The sequence below is a fragment of the Phocoena sinus genome, chromosome 11 (assembly GCF_008692025.1).
Source record: "Phocoena sinus isolate mPhoSin1 chromosome 11, mPhoSin1.pri, whole genome shotgun sequence".
NCBI lineage: Eukaryota > Metazoa > Chordata > Mammalia > Artiodactyla > Phocoenidae > Phocoena > Phocoena sinus.
In genome coordinates this window covers 39,517,920-39,530,361 of record NC_045773.1, presented here as the reverse complement: position 1 = coordinate 39,530,361, position 12,442 = coordinate 39,517,920, and the positions used below count along the sequence as shown (strand labels likewise).

General features: G+C 51.0%; 2 protein-coding genes and 1 non-coding gene across 7 annotated transcripts in view; 1 reads left to right on the top strand and 2 right to left on the bottom strand.

Annotated features, from left to right (window-relative positions):
* Positions 1–408: 408 nt before the first annotated feature.
* Positions 409–480, top strand: TRNAE-UUC. Its single transcript has one exon. It is a non-coding gene; the product is annotated as a tRNA-Glu (tRNA).
* A 4,029-nt stretch (positions 481–4,509) lies between these two features.
* TMEM89 (transmembrane protein 89) lies at positions 4,510–6,051 on the bottom strand. The gene is made up of 2 exons (XM_032649401.1): positions 5,095–6,051; positions 4,510–4,717 (listed from the first exon to the last, which is right to left on the bottom strand). The coding sequence occupies exons 1-2, from the start codon at positions 5,386–5,388 to the stop codon at positions 4,532–4,534; spliced, it is 480 nt and encodes a 159-aa protein (XP_032505292.1). The 5' UTR covers positions 5,389–6,051; the 3' UTR covers positions 4,510–4,531.
* A 309-nt stretch (positions 6,052–6,360) lies between these two features.
* The window catches only part of LOC116761860 (cadherin EGF LAG seven-pass G-type receptor 3), a 39,185-nt gene continuing 33,103 nt past the window's right edge, over positions 6,361–12,442 (bottom strand). For 2 of the 5 annotated variants that reach the window (XM_032648216.1, XM_032648220.1), the window contains 10 exons: positions 12,133–12,228; positions 11,935–12,041; positions 11,697–11,766; positions 10,627–10,719; positions 10,437–10,541; positions 10,004–10,096; positions 9,022–9,201; positions 8,759–8,813; positions 8,367–8,503; positions 8,074–8,143 (listed from right to left, as the gene is read on the bottom strand). In XM_032648216.1, coding sequence (XP_032504107.1) covers positions 8,129–8,143; positions 8,367–8,503; positions 8,759–8,813; positions 9,022–9,201; positions 10,004–10,096; positions 10,437–10,541; positions 10,627–10,719; positions 11,697–11,766; positions 11,935–12,041; positions 12,133–12,228 — 951 coding nt within the window. In that variant the 3' untranslated portion in view covers positions 8,074–8,128. Of the gene's footprint in view, positions 7,650–7,884; positions 8,144–8,366; positions 8,504–8,758; positions 8,814–9,021; positions 9,202–10,003; positions 10,097–10,436; positions 10,542–10,626; positions 10,720–11,696; positions 11,767–11,934; positions 12,042–12,132; positions 12,229–12,442 lie in introns of those variants that run through there. The other 3 variants (XM_032648221.1, XM_032648218.1, XM_032648217.1) reach the window with 3 other exon arrangements.

Here is a 12,442-nt window from a genome sequence, read left to right as displayed (position 1 = left end):
TTTGATGACTCATTGATCTTCTGGAATTTACTTGGCCTATGGGGTGAGGTGAGACCAAAATACCCTTTTTCCCCCTAAATTGCAAACTGAATTTTGTAACAATTCTTGACCAGGCCTCATTTCTCTATCCATCTCTGAAACTCCCTTTATTCCCCCTAGAGAGTCTCAAAACTGTAAAAGCAGGTCCATGCGGGCTGCCTGAGAGGGCTCTGGCACTCACCTTACTCTCCTCACTCAGTATTTGATATACACTTCAGTTTATTCTTCTAGATATTTTTTCTTTTATTTTAATTTTAGTTTTTAAATTGTGCTAACATATACATAACATTTAGCACCTTAACCATTATTACATGTTAACATTATACAGTTCGGTGGTATTAATTACATTCAAAATGTTGTGCAGGGAATTCCCTGGCAGTCCAGTGGTTAGGACTCAGCACTTTCACTGCTGGGGCCCAGGTTCAATCCCTGGCCAGGGAACTAAGATCCCGCAAGCCTCATAGTGCAGCCAAAAAAAAAAAAAAAAAAAAGTTGTGCAACCATTATCACTATCTAGTCTACTTTCAAAACTTTTTCCTCATCTCAAACAGAAATTCTATATCCATTAAGCAATAACTCGCCATTTCCCCCTTCCTCAAATCTCTGACAACCTCTATTCTACTTTCTGTCTCTATGAACTTGACTGTTCTAGGTACCTCATATAACTGGGATCATAGAGTTTTGTTGTTAAAAAAATAAAAGGCCCAAAATAGAGTCACTTATGCTAAGCCCCATGCCACCAAACCAAGTCTTAATTTTAGTTGGGCTCTCCCAGAAATGGAATCTTAAACCAGTCAATCAGGAATCTCCTGATCAACACTATTTGATCAGGTCATCTGCCTGTTATACTGTGACATCCCCTAAAAGAAAGTAACTTTGTAATAACCAACCTGCTTTTTTTGCCTACTATAGTATCCTTGTTCCCACTCCCTTTTGCCTATCAAAATCTTTCTTTCTTTTTTTTTTTTTTTTCGGTACGCAGGCCTCTCACTGCTGTGGCCTCTCCGTTGTGGAGCACAGGCTCTGGACATGCAGGCTCAGCGGCCATGGCTCACGGGCCTAGCCGCTCCGCAGCATGTGGGATCTTCCCGGACCGGGGCACGAACCCGTGTCCCCTTCATTGGCAGGCGGACTCTCAACCACTGAGCCACCAGGAAAGCCCAAAAGCTTTCATTTTTGTTCAGCACCTTGGAGTTCTTTTCTACCTGCTAGATTGGATGTGCCTGATTTGAATCAATTTTTGCTCAAATAACTTGAAATTTTTAAACATGCCTCAGTTTATCTTTCAACATTGTCCTTTTATCGTTGGTTTATTTCACTTAGCATGATGTTTATCTATTTATCTGTTGGTGGACATGGGCTGTTTCTACCTTTTGGCTATTGTGAATAATGCTACAACGAACACTCACTGGCATACAAGCATCTGTTTGAGATGCTGCTTTCAATTATTTTGGTATTTACCTAGAAGGGGAATTGCTGGCTCATATGGTAATTATATTTTTAGCTTTTTGAGGAACCACCAAGCAGTTTTCTGTAGTGGCTGTACCATTTTACATTCCTGCCAGCAATGCAAAAGTGTTCTAATTTCTCTACATTCCCACCAATATTTGTTATTCTCCAATAGCCATCCTAATGGGGGTGACATGATATCTCGTGGTTTTGATTTGTATTTCCATAATGACTAGTGATGTTAAGCATCTTTTCATGTGGTTATTGGCCATTTGTATATCTTCTTTAGACAATGTCTATTCAAGTCCTTTGCCCATTTTTGAATTTGTTTGTTTTTTTGTTGTTGAGTTGTAGGAATTCTTTAGGTATTCTGGATATTAGTCCCTCCTTAGATATATGATTTGCAAATATTTTCTTCCATTTTGTGAGCTGTCTTTTTACTCTCTTAATAGTGTTCTATGATGCACAAATTTTTTATCTATTTTTTCTTTTGTTACCTGTTCTTTTAATGTCATACTTAAGAAATCATTGCCTTCTCCAAGATTATGAAGATTTCCATCTATGTTTTCTTCTAAAAGTTTTATAGTTTTAACTTTTAAATTTAAATCTTTGATCCTTTTTACTTAATTTTGTATATGATGTAAGGTAAGGGTCCAACTTCATTCTTTTGCATGTGGATATTCAGTTTTCTCAGCACCATTTTTTGAAAAGACTATCTTTTCCCCACTAAATGGTCTTTGCACTCTTGTTGAAAATCAACTGAATATATATGTGAAGGTTTATTTCTGGGCTTTCTATTCTATTTCATTGGTCTATATGTCTATTCCTATGCCAGCACCACACTGTTTTGATTACAGTGCCTTCGTAGTACATTTTGGAAATCAGAAAGTTTGAGTCTTCCAACTTTGTTCTTCTTTTCCAAGATCGTTTTGGCTATTCAGGGTCCCTTGAGATTCCATATAAATTTTAGGATGGGTTTTTCTATTTCTCTTATAAAACACCATTGGGATTTTCACTGGGATTACACTGAATCTGTAGACCACTTTGGGTAGTATTGCCATTTTAACAGTATTAAGTCCTCCAATCAAAGAACATGGAATGTCTTTCTATTTACTTAGGTCTTTTAAAATTTCTTTCAGCAATGTTTTTCAGCAAGAAGAAATCAGGTGGCACCTTCAGCACTTCACTTGGAAATTTTTTCTGCTAAATATTAAAGTTCATCATTTACAAGTTCTGCTTTCCATCCAAATACGGGTTATGATTCCACTAAGCTTCCCACAACTATTTAACAAAGATTCCTTTTACTCCTGGTTTCCAATAACATGTTCCTAATTTTCTTCTGAGCCCTCAATGGCAGCATTCTTAATGTCCAAATTTCTGCTAACAGTTGTTTGAAGGTAGTTTTGGCTTTTTCTGTTATGCTCCCTGACATTCTTCCAGACTTTGCTCACTGCCCAATTCCAAAGCCATTTCCACATTTTTAGGATTTGTTACAGCAGTACCTCTCACTCTTGATACCAATACTTAGTAGTTTTCTATTGCTGCCATAACAAATCACCACAGACTTAATGGCTTAGAACAAAACAAATTTATTATCTCACAGCTCTGTAGGCCCAAAATCCAACATGGATGTCATTGGGCTAAAATCAAGACATTAGCAGGGCTGTGTTCCTTTCTGGAGGTTCTAGGGGAGAATATGTCCTTGGTCATTCAGTTTATTGGCAGAAGTTAGATCATAGTGGTTGAAGGACTGAGGTTTCTGTTTTCTTGCTGCCTATCACCCAAGGGTCATTCCTAGCTTCTAGAGGCCATCTGAATTCCTTGGATCTTTGGGTGGTAGAAGATCTCTTCTACCACCTTCAAAGCCAGCAGCAGAGGATTATTAGTACCTCTCACACTTTGAATCCAACCAACTCTCCTGCCCTCCTCTTCCACTTTTAAGGGCTCATGAAATTACACTGGGCCCACCAAAATAATCCAGAATAATCTTCCCATTTTAATGTCTTTAACTTAATTCCATCTGCAAAATCCTCTTTGCCATGTACTGTAAAATATTCACAGACTCCAAGGACATCTTGAGGGCCATTATCCTGCCTACCACAGCCTCCCTAGGAGACACCAACTCCTGTCTCTTCCCAGCCTGCCCTCTCCTGTGTTCCAGAATTCCTTCTTTTCCCTGAAATCCTGACCATCTTATAGTTCATGGAAGAGGTCAAGGTCTCTTTCCCCACCTGGCCCTTGTTTGTGCTTATCCTTCTGACTGGAGCACTCTCCCCCTCCTCTCATCACCCCACTCACCCTTCAGGTCCCAGCAGTCAGCCCACACCTGCCCTACTCCAACTGGCTCAGCACAACTCTGCAGAGGAATTGAGTTTTTGAGTCGGCTTCATCACCACCTCTACCCTCCCCTATTTGTGAGTGGGTGAGGGAGGAGCCTGTTCTGTTCATCAGCAGATCCTGATGCCTATGGTAGAAGGAAGGGAGGAAGCAGGTGAGGGCCCCTTTGGGGAGGTTCAGCCCTCATCCCACTTCCAGGGGCTTTAGAGCAAGGGCCACTTAGGTGCCAAAGCATGTTTGAGATGTCACAAAGATGAAGGCAGCCAGGGCCCTCCCTCTACCCCCAGCCCCAGCTCAGGCCTCGGAGGCTCAACTAGGAGCCCTAGCTCCTGACTCAGCCAGGTGGTCACCTCTGGGCTGCCCTCTCTGGACCACCCACATCTGCCCTGATGGCCAAGTCTTCTCCCACCACACTGGGGGCCCCTGAGGAGCCCCAGAGGAGCAGTTGTATTTATGAGTGGGATCTCTAGAGAGGAGGGGTCAGTTGGTGTGGGCAATGGAGCAGGGTGAGCCAGCCTGGGCCCCACCTGCCCAGCCATCGATGGGCACCGAGGCCTCGATAGGTGTGCTGGCTCTAAAAGTAGAAAAGGGGCACAGGGTCCAGACAGGCCTGGAGAGAATAAGACACACAGACCTGAGCCTGGCCCAGAGCCTCAGGCCATCCCCGCCCCAACAAGCCACCAGGCAAAGAGAGGAGTATGTTGGGTCACCCGCTCTGGGCAGGAGTCCCCTTTATTTGGGTTCGCTGCTGGGAGGCTAGACGCTGCAGATGGCCCTCAATATGGACCAGGAGGGCATCCAGCATATGCAGGACCCCAAGGAGTAGGGCACGGTCTGAGATCGGGGCCCGTCGTTTCCAGGGTGCACAGGGGTTAGCCGTCACCTGCGGATGCTGAGGATAGGACCAAAAGGCAGGAGTGAGAACAGAGGAACAGGACAGAGGTGTGGTGGGAAAGGGGACTTAGGGTGATGGAGGATCGTGGAGGGTCTGTTGTGGCCTAGTATGGTCATGGGGCCCCTGGAGGCTGGATGAGGAATAGGGATATTAAAGAGGGAGGATGGGGCAGGGTACTACCCATGGGAAATGGCCAGGGACTGTTGGGTGTGGACAGATGTAGGGACGCTGGGGTGTGAGTGATGGGGCAGGGGCAGGGGGAGGGGTAGCAGGAGGCCCAGAAGACATGAGTGGGAGGATGGGTAGAGAATTATGAGCTCATTGGGTATGAACAGAAGTAGGAGGCTGTGGGGACAGAGCAGTGCCATGCTCACCTCACTCTTAGTGGCCTGTGAGCGCCGTCGTTGCATCACCGCACGGCTGAGCATCAGCATCATGGTAGTGGCGACGGTGACCCCAGCCACTGGGTAGATGCGGTTCACCCCCAGGCCCATCCAATGGCCAGGACACCCCAGGCTGCCCTTGCAACCCTCCAGGCTGTTTGGCTGGCACCCCCAGGGCTGTAAGTCCAGCCCCACCTGGTACCACAGGGGCCGTGACCAGGTGTGGGTGCGGACAGGCATCGCTAGCAGAAGCAGCCATGGCAGGAAGGACTGTGCGTGCAGCATGACTGCTGCCAGTACTAGGGGCCGGAACCTGGGCGCCTGGCAACGGGCAAACACTCCTCCCCCAGGGGCAGGTGAGGCGGTAGGTTCCAGCTGGGCCCATGGCTTTCAGGAGGGGTGGCCTGGCCAGAAAATATGGGGCGGGGTGGGTGGGGTGGGATTCCAGGGCAGGGAGGAGGGCAGGCTTGGGGCCCAGGAATGAAAGAATGCCTCCTTCCCCCCTCCCTCCTCCTCATCTAATATACATCTAACATGCTCTCCACCAGTGGCAGCACCAACCCCAGGCCAATCAAGCTAAGCACACACAGCTGCTCCCTGCTCCCCTATGCCCAGACTCAGCCCCGTGGTCCACATCACAGCACAGTGAGCACTCAAAAATGTGGGTGCGCACTCTGAATAAAGCCTGAAGGCTCACCCTGGCCTGTGAGGTGCTCTGTGCTCTGGTCTCCCCTCCTGCCTCTTGTAGGCCTCCCTGGTGTTCCTTGAACACACCTGCTGTTCCCTACACTAGGAGCACTGTCCTAGAAAGAGAACTCTCACAGCTGCATTTCAGCTCAAGTGTCACCTGCTCCCTGAGTCTCCCTCCCATGACCATCCTGGGTAACACAGTCCCTTCTCTTTCACGTGACCCTGTTTTATTTATTTATTTGGCCGCATTGTGGCATGTGGGATCTTAGTTCCCCGACCAGGGATTGAATCCATGCGCCCTGCAATGGAAGCGCAGAGTCTTAACCACTGGACTGCCAGGGAATTCCTGACCCTGTTTCATTTTCTTCAAAGCATTTCCAAGTACAGGTATACCTTGGAGATACTGTGCTTTGGTTCTAGACCACAATAAAGCGAGTTGCACACATTTTTCAGTTTCCCGGTGCATATAACAGTTATGTTTACACTACACTGTAGTCTATTAAGCGTGCAGTAGCATTATGTCTAAAAAAAAGTACATACCTTAATTTAAAAAAACACTTTATTGCTAAAAATTGCTAACCATCATCTGAGCCTTCAGCGAGTCACAGTAGTAACATCAAAGATCACTGATCACAGATCCTCCTAACAAATAATAATGAAAAAGTTTGAAATACTTTGAGAATTACCACAGTGTGACAGCGACAAGCAGTGAGCAAATGATGTTGGAAAAATGGCACCAAAAGACTTGATTGACTCAGGGTTGCCATAAACTTTCAATTTGTAAAAAACACAGTATCGGTGAAGTGCAATAAAACAAGGTCTGCCTGTATCTGCAAGTTCACGTTTGAGGTTTACCTTCCACTCCAGTACATAGGATCACTTAACCAGTATTTACCAAGCACTTCCTTGTGCCCGGTGCTGTTCCTGGTGTCTGGAGGCAGTGTGACAAAGGGCCCTGACTTCCTGGGCAAGGTTTTGGGGGTGGGGAAAGGACAGATGATTTGCGAACACAGAGCAGGGCAGTGACACAGGCCAGGATAGAAACAGCCAGGCAAGGGGTGCCTCTGTGACTTGCAGGGCAGGACAGCCTCTGTCCACTGGTCTAGCACAGAGCCCAGGACCTGGTCGGGACCTGCGAATGGCAGGCTCACTTGTTTTGGCAGGTGACGTGAGCCCAGCACTGTTGCAAGCTGTTCGTGGCATTTACTCATTTAATACTCATTGAGGAACCCATGAAGTGGGTACTATTACCATTTCTGCTCTCCTGATGAGGATACGGAGGCCTAGAAAGGTTCGACCCCCCCGACCCTGGCCTCCAGTCACTCAGTATTAGCTGGCCTGAAGGCCCATTGCTGCCCACTGGGCCACATGCCCAGATGTTGGTGTTTTATGGTAGAAATCAACACGTGGTTCTTGGCTGACGGGGACCCGCAAAGCCCAGGTGATCTAATTATACAAATAAGCATTTTTCCCAAGTAAATCAATCATGCACATTCTTTCCTTTCTTTTCTTTTCTTTTTTTTTTCCTTCTGGCTGCACCGTGCTGCTTGTGGGATCTTAGTTCCCCAACCAGGGATCGATCGAACCCTCACCCTTGACAGTGAAAGCGTTGAGTCCTAATCACTAGACTGCCAGGGAATTCCCATATTCTTACTTCTCAGTGCAGACCGGCAACACCTGTGAATACCCTGTGCTTCCTCAGCTGGTTGCTCAGGTGTTCACACCACACCCTCCAGGGGCTGCCCAGTAGCGCCAGGCCTGCCCTGCACCTCATCAGGGGTCCCTGAGAACAGGTCATTCCTGAGAAGCAGCTCTGATTCCAACCATTTTACAGCTGAGGACACAGGTGCCGAGGGCTGTGCCTGGCTGGGGAGGAACTTGGACCTGGGACGCCCCCCTCCCTGGGCCTAGCCCTGAAGCTCTCCCTCCTGCTCCACACTCCCCCTGCCTGACCCTGCCCTCCCCGAACTTTCCCCCCAGCTTCCAACCCCAATTCCCATTTTGGGGCACAAGAAGGGTCAGGAGCCAGGGCTATGGACTATATACCCTTGCCCCTGCCAAGGTCCCACCAAGCCACAGCAGAGCCTGGCATTGGGCAAACAAATCTTTATTCCTGAGGCTAAAAACATGCATGCTCCTCCAACTTGGCCAGTACCTTATCCCAGGCCTAGAGCACTGAACTTGGAGTCCCAGAACCTCCATCCCTGAGTTATGTGCGTGCGTACGGAGGGGACTCCTGAGTGACATCTGGAGGCAACCCAGGGGTAGGGGGTCCTCATGGGTAACCGGTCGCAACCTCCAGAGGTGGGCAGTCTCAGGCAGGGTGGCATCACGGTCAGAGTTTGGTAACCTGGGCAGGGAGAGGAGGAGAGGCTCCTGTCAGTTTCTGAAGGACACGTACTACCCCCTCCCCCGGGAGCAGCTTCCTCTAAAGGCAGGAGGGGAAGGCAGTGGATCCACTGGGGGCAGAGCTAATCAGAGCCATCCAGGAAGGGTGGACTTCCTGGAAATGGGGTCAGGATGGGACAAGCAGTAGATAAACAAAAAGAGCTCAGCAACAGAGCTCAGCTCACCAAAACAGGGTTGACGGGGCTGGACCTTGGGTGTTGGAGTGCAAAGATGACAGCATCGTGGACAGAGGCAAACAGATGCTGCTTGGTGATAGATGCATCGAAGAAGTGCCCCGCCTCAAGCTGCGTGACCACGGGAGCTGTAGGCAAGGAGTTGGTCTCCCCTGACCCGCAGAACCCCCAGGAACACCCAGGCACTGGTGGAATGTCACCCTGACCACCACCCCTGAGGCTTATAGCTAAACCCCAACTCTTGACCCTTGACCCCTCCCTCCCAGGACACCTCTGACCTCCAGTTTCAGAGAAAGACTTTTTCCTTGTGCTGCCTGGCAGATTCCTTGGCCAGAATCCCCACCCCCTCCCCGGACTGCTCTTGCTGTGTCCACCCCACGCACAGTGGCAGGCGGCCATGTACACCTCCACCTCGATCTCCCGGAAGTCACGGAAAATCTGCAGCAGAAAAGGGGGCCAGACTCAGAGGGAGGCTCAGGGGCTCCGAAGGGGGACTTGGGCAGGCTGGGGGGGAAGGGAGTTCAGAGGGGGAGCTCAGGGGGTTGGGGGTTAGGCTCAGAGGGCTCTTGGAGCTAGTTATGGGGTCAGGGCTGAAGGGCCTTGTCCTCCCCCAAGGCCCTTCTTAGGGGTGCCCCCAGCCCCTTACATTCTTCAGGCTCTTGAGACACACAGTGTCCACGAAGGAAAGGGAACTCAGGTCCAGGATGAGGCTGTGGAAATCTGGCTGAGGCAGGCCCAGGGTCTTCAGTGAGGACATGTCTGGGGCCTTGGCATCTTCTTGACCCCTGGCTGCTGTATCCTCTAGCTCAGTCCCTGCGCTCACCTGCTGGGAAACCAGACACACTGCAAGGGCCGCCCACGGTGGGTGAAGGCAGGGAACATACGCAGACGTGCAGAGACACACAGGATCAGACGTGTAAACGGCCACGTATATGGGGCATGCAGTGGACACATGAGGATATGGAGACAGGGAGCCTGTATGTAAAGACAGGAGGGACACATGGGGACACACAGGGGAGGCTGCCCAGACTCCGGGAGTACACACAGACACACATCTACTGCTCTGTTACTTCCTGGGCCCATACTTAATAGGGACACTTAAGAAGGAAGGGCATCAGAGACCACACCCCATCCTCAGTCAGCCAGAGTGACTGACTGAGGATGGGGACAAACCAAAAGAGACACACGGACACACGTGCACACACAGATATCCTGGCACCCTGCCTGAGTCTTTTTTGTGGGGAGGGGGGCGCCGCACGGCATGTGAAACTTCCCTGACCAGGGATGGAACCCATGGCCCCTGCACTGGGAGCGTAGAGTCTTAACCACTGGCCTGCCAGGGAAGTCCTGCCTGAGACTCTAATTGAGATTCATGTCCCCTTTGATCCCAGATTTTTCCCACATGCCCAATCCTTCCCCCTGCCCACGAATACAGACTGCAGGGTCTTGTAGAATTCACAAATTCAAGGTCTTTGGCTAGGCCTCAGATTACAGACCAGAGAGCCACAAGCAGAATTCATATCACTAGAGATCTCCCTGTAGAGCATCTGATCCATCACTCCACTCCACACATGGGCACTCTCATCCCTGCAGCTCATGGTTGGCTCCTCTCCCACCTCCAGCCTCACCTTGGCCTTGGAGCCCTCCACATCGTTGCTCTCAATGTCTGTGACACTGGTGTTGACATTGATGGAAATGGAAGTGCCCTTGGAGGCGGCAGCCTAGGCCAGGAAAGAGGTGTCCCAGCTGTCATATGACAACCAGGCCACGCAGGCCTGGTGTTGTCCCCTGGCTTTGGGCAGGCAGGTGGACTAGGAGCTGAAGCTTGGGACCCAGGGCAGCCAGGCTGAAGGCTGTGGGGTTCTGACCAACTTTGGAAAGAGGACTGTGATGGTTAACGCCACCATTGGCTTAGGAGGCAGGAGAAAAACAAGACTGCCCGCAGAACCCTGACCTGCAGGGTCACTGGGGGCATCAGGGAGAGAGGAGGAGGGATGAAGAATGAGGGTGAGAAGCCAGGAGGCTGGGAGAAAGGCCGGGTGGGGTCAGAAGGGCCCCTGCCTGTTTCGGGAGCTTATTCTCTTTCTGAAGTCGCTTCAGCTTTAGCTCCTGCTTCCTGAGCAGTTTCTTCTTCTGGGAGATGAGGTGGTCCACGTTCACACCGCACTAGAGCAAAGGGCAGGGCAGGGGATGTGGACACTGGGGAGGTAAGAGACCCTCTGCCCCTCCCCCTGTGGACCCCAGGCCTCACCCTCTGCTTCAGCATGTCACTGTAGAGCTCAGCATTGGCAAAGTACATGGTGGCCGAGGAGCGGAAGACCTTCACGCCCGGGACCTCCCTGGCCTGGGGATAGGTCAGGTTGGTGGTGGCTGAGCCCTCGTCCCTCCTAGCTGCATCTTGCTCTCTTTCTTTCCTCCCCTGTGTACCCCGGTACCTGCCGTCATCAACCCCCTGCTTCCCAGCCAACAGAGGCCCGGCCTGTAGGCCATGCCCTCCCAGGAGCTGGTGGGGTCATCCTGACCCTTCAGCTGGGCCTGTCAGAGCTGCTGCTTCTTCCTCCAGGGCATCCTGAACCTCTCCCACCCCATCTCCCCTGTCCTTCTGCCAATACCCAGGCCAGGTTTCAATGGCTCTTAGCTTCCGCTTGGGTCTCCAACCCCAGCACTGGGGTCTGTTTTCTGTATGTGGACAGAGAGACCCTCCTCAACTGCCAGCCCAGCCAAGCCTTCCCCGGGTCCCACCCCGCTCAGGACACTCCAGGTCTCTGCTCGGCCTCTGGGCCTGAACAATATCCCTGTGCTACCCCCCACCTCCCTTTCCATCCAGCTGAGCTTCTCCACTCATGTCCTTCCCTCACTCTGCCTCATCATACTATGCTCAGCCTTCAAGGCTCCATCAGGGAAAATGAGCTCACTTTATTCCAGAGCCCCCACTTTTGTTCCCAGGGCTTGACATGAGACTTCTCAGGAGGTAAAGGATGGAGATTCAGTAACCCCACTGATCAGGTCAGCAAAGAGTCTCCCCTACATCCTCGTGCCCCAGATCCTACCCCTCTACATTCCTGACCCAGGGCTACTCTGCAGGATGGGGCTTGTACTGCTGCCTCTAAGACAGACTCCTCCCCCAGGCCCTAAGGCCCATACTCTGAGTATGGGGGTCAGAGACCCAAATTCCTCCCTTGAAATTCCAAGGACCAAAGCACCCTTAGCACCCCACCCCCATGTCCTTGCCAAGTACGCAAGGACCTGATAAGGGATGGCCCCGTCTGCCTCTGTCCTACCCCATCCACGCCATCCTCTGGCTTAGCCCCTGCCACTCACTTCTGAGTACTCTGCCACATCTCTGTAAATATCTGTGTCTGGCACCTGCCCCAGGACAGCGTAGTGGGGCCTGTGAAAGAGAGAGTGTGAGAAGAGGGGGGCATTAAGAGAGGGGGCAATGAGGGGGTTCTAAGGAGCCTTGGGTCACCCCCCAAGATGTGGGAAAGCTGGGGGAAACCAATGTGGACCTCACTCCCTCACCAGCCGGAATGAGGGGGGAACCAAAGGGGTGACTCACAGCTGTGTGCGGACCACCACGAGCAGCAGGGAGAAGACTACCGCAACTGCCAGGCCAAGGTCCAGGTTCAGCAGGATGGTAGCCACAAAGGTCACCAGCCAGATAAGCTAAAAACAGAAGGGTAGCAGTCAACAGGGTCTAGAAGGGTCACTGGGGCTGAAGGCCCTGACCCCACCCCTGGGCTCCCAGGCCTCTCACCAGATCCACTCGATTTGCCTTCCAGAGGGAGCATATGTCGGTGAACTGCATCAACATGCCCTTCAGGTTCACAATGATGACAGCAGCCAGGACTGCCTGCGGGAGGGGGAGGGTCACCAGGAGCTACTGAGAGGTGCAGGACGCTGACAACCCTGACCACCTGGCATAAGCCAGACTGTCCTCAAGCACCTGGGTATGACCCCGAATGACACTAACCACCTCCTGCCCCCGAACCTAACAACTTGGGTCTGACTCTCAAAGGTTCTTACCCCTGACTGTCGACTCCAAATCTCAACCAGAGATCTCAAGC

What these genes read in the sequence shown, in the direction of transcription:
- TMEM89 (XM_032649401.1), bottom strand. Translation starts at nt 5,388, where the DNA reads ATGCTGCACGCACAGTCCTTCCTGCCATGGCTGCTTCTGCTAGCGATG. An exon ending in CACAGGCCACTAAGAGTGAG is followed by an intron (nt 4,718 to 5,094) that starts GTGAGCATGGCA and finishes TCCTATCCTCAG; the next exon opens with CATCCGCAGGTGACGGCTAA.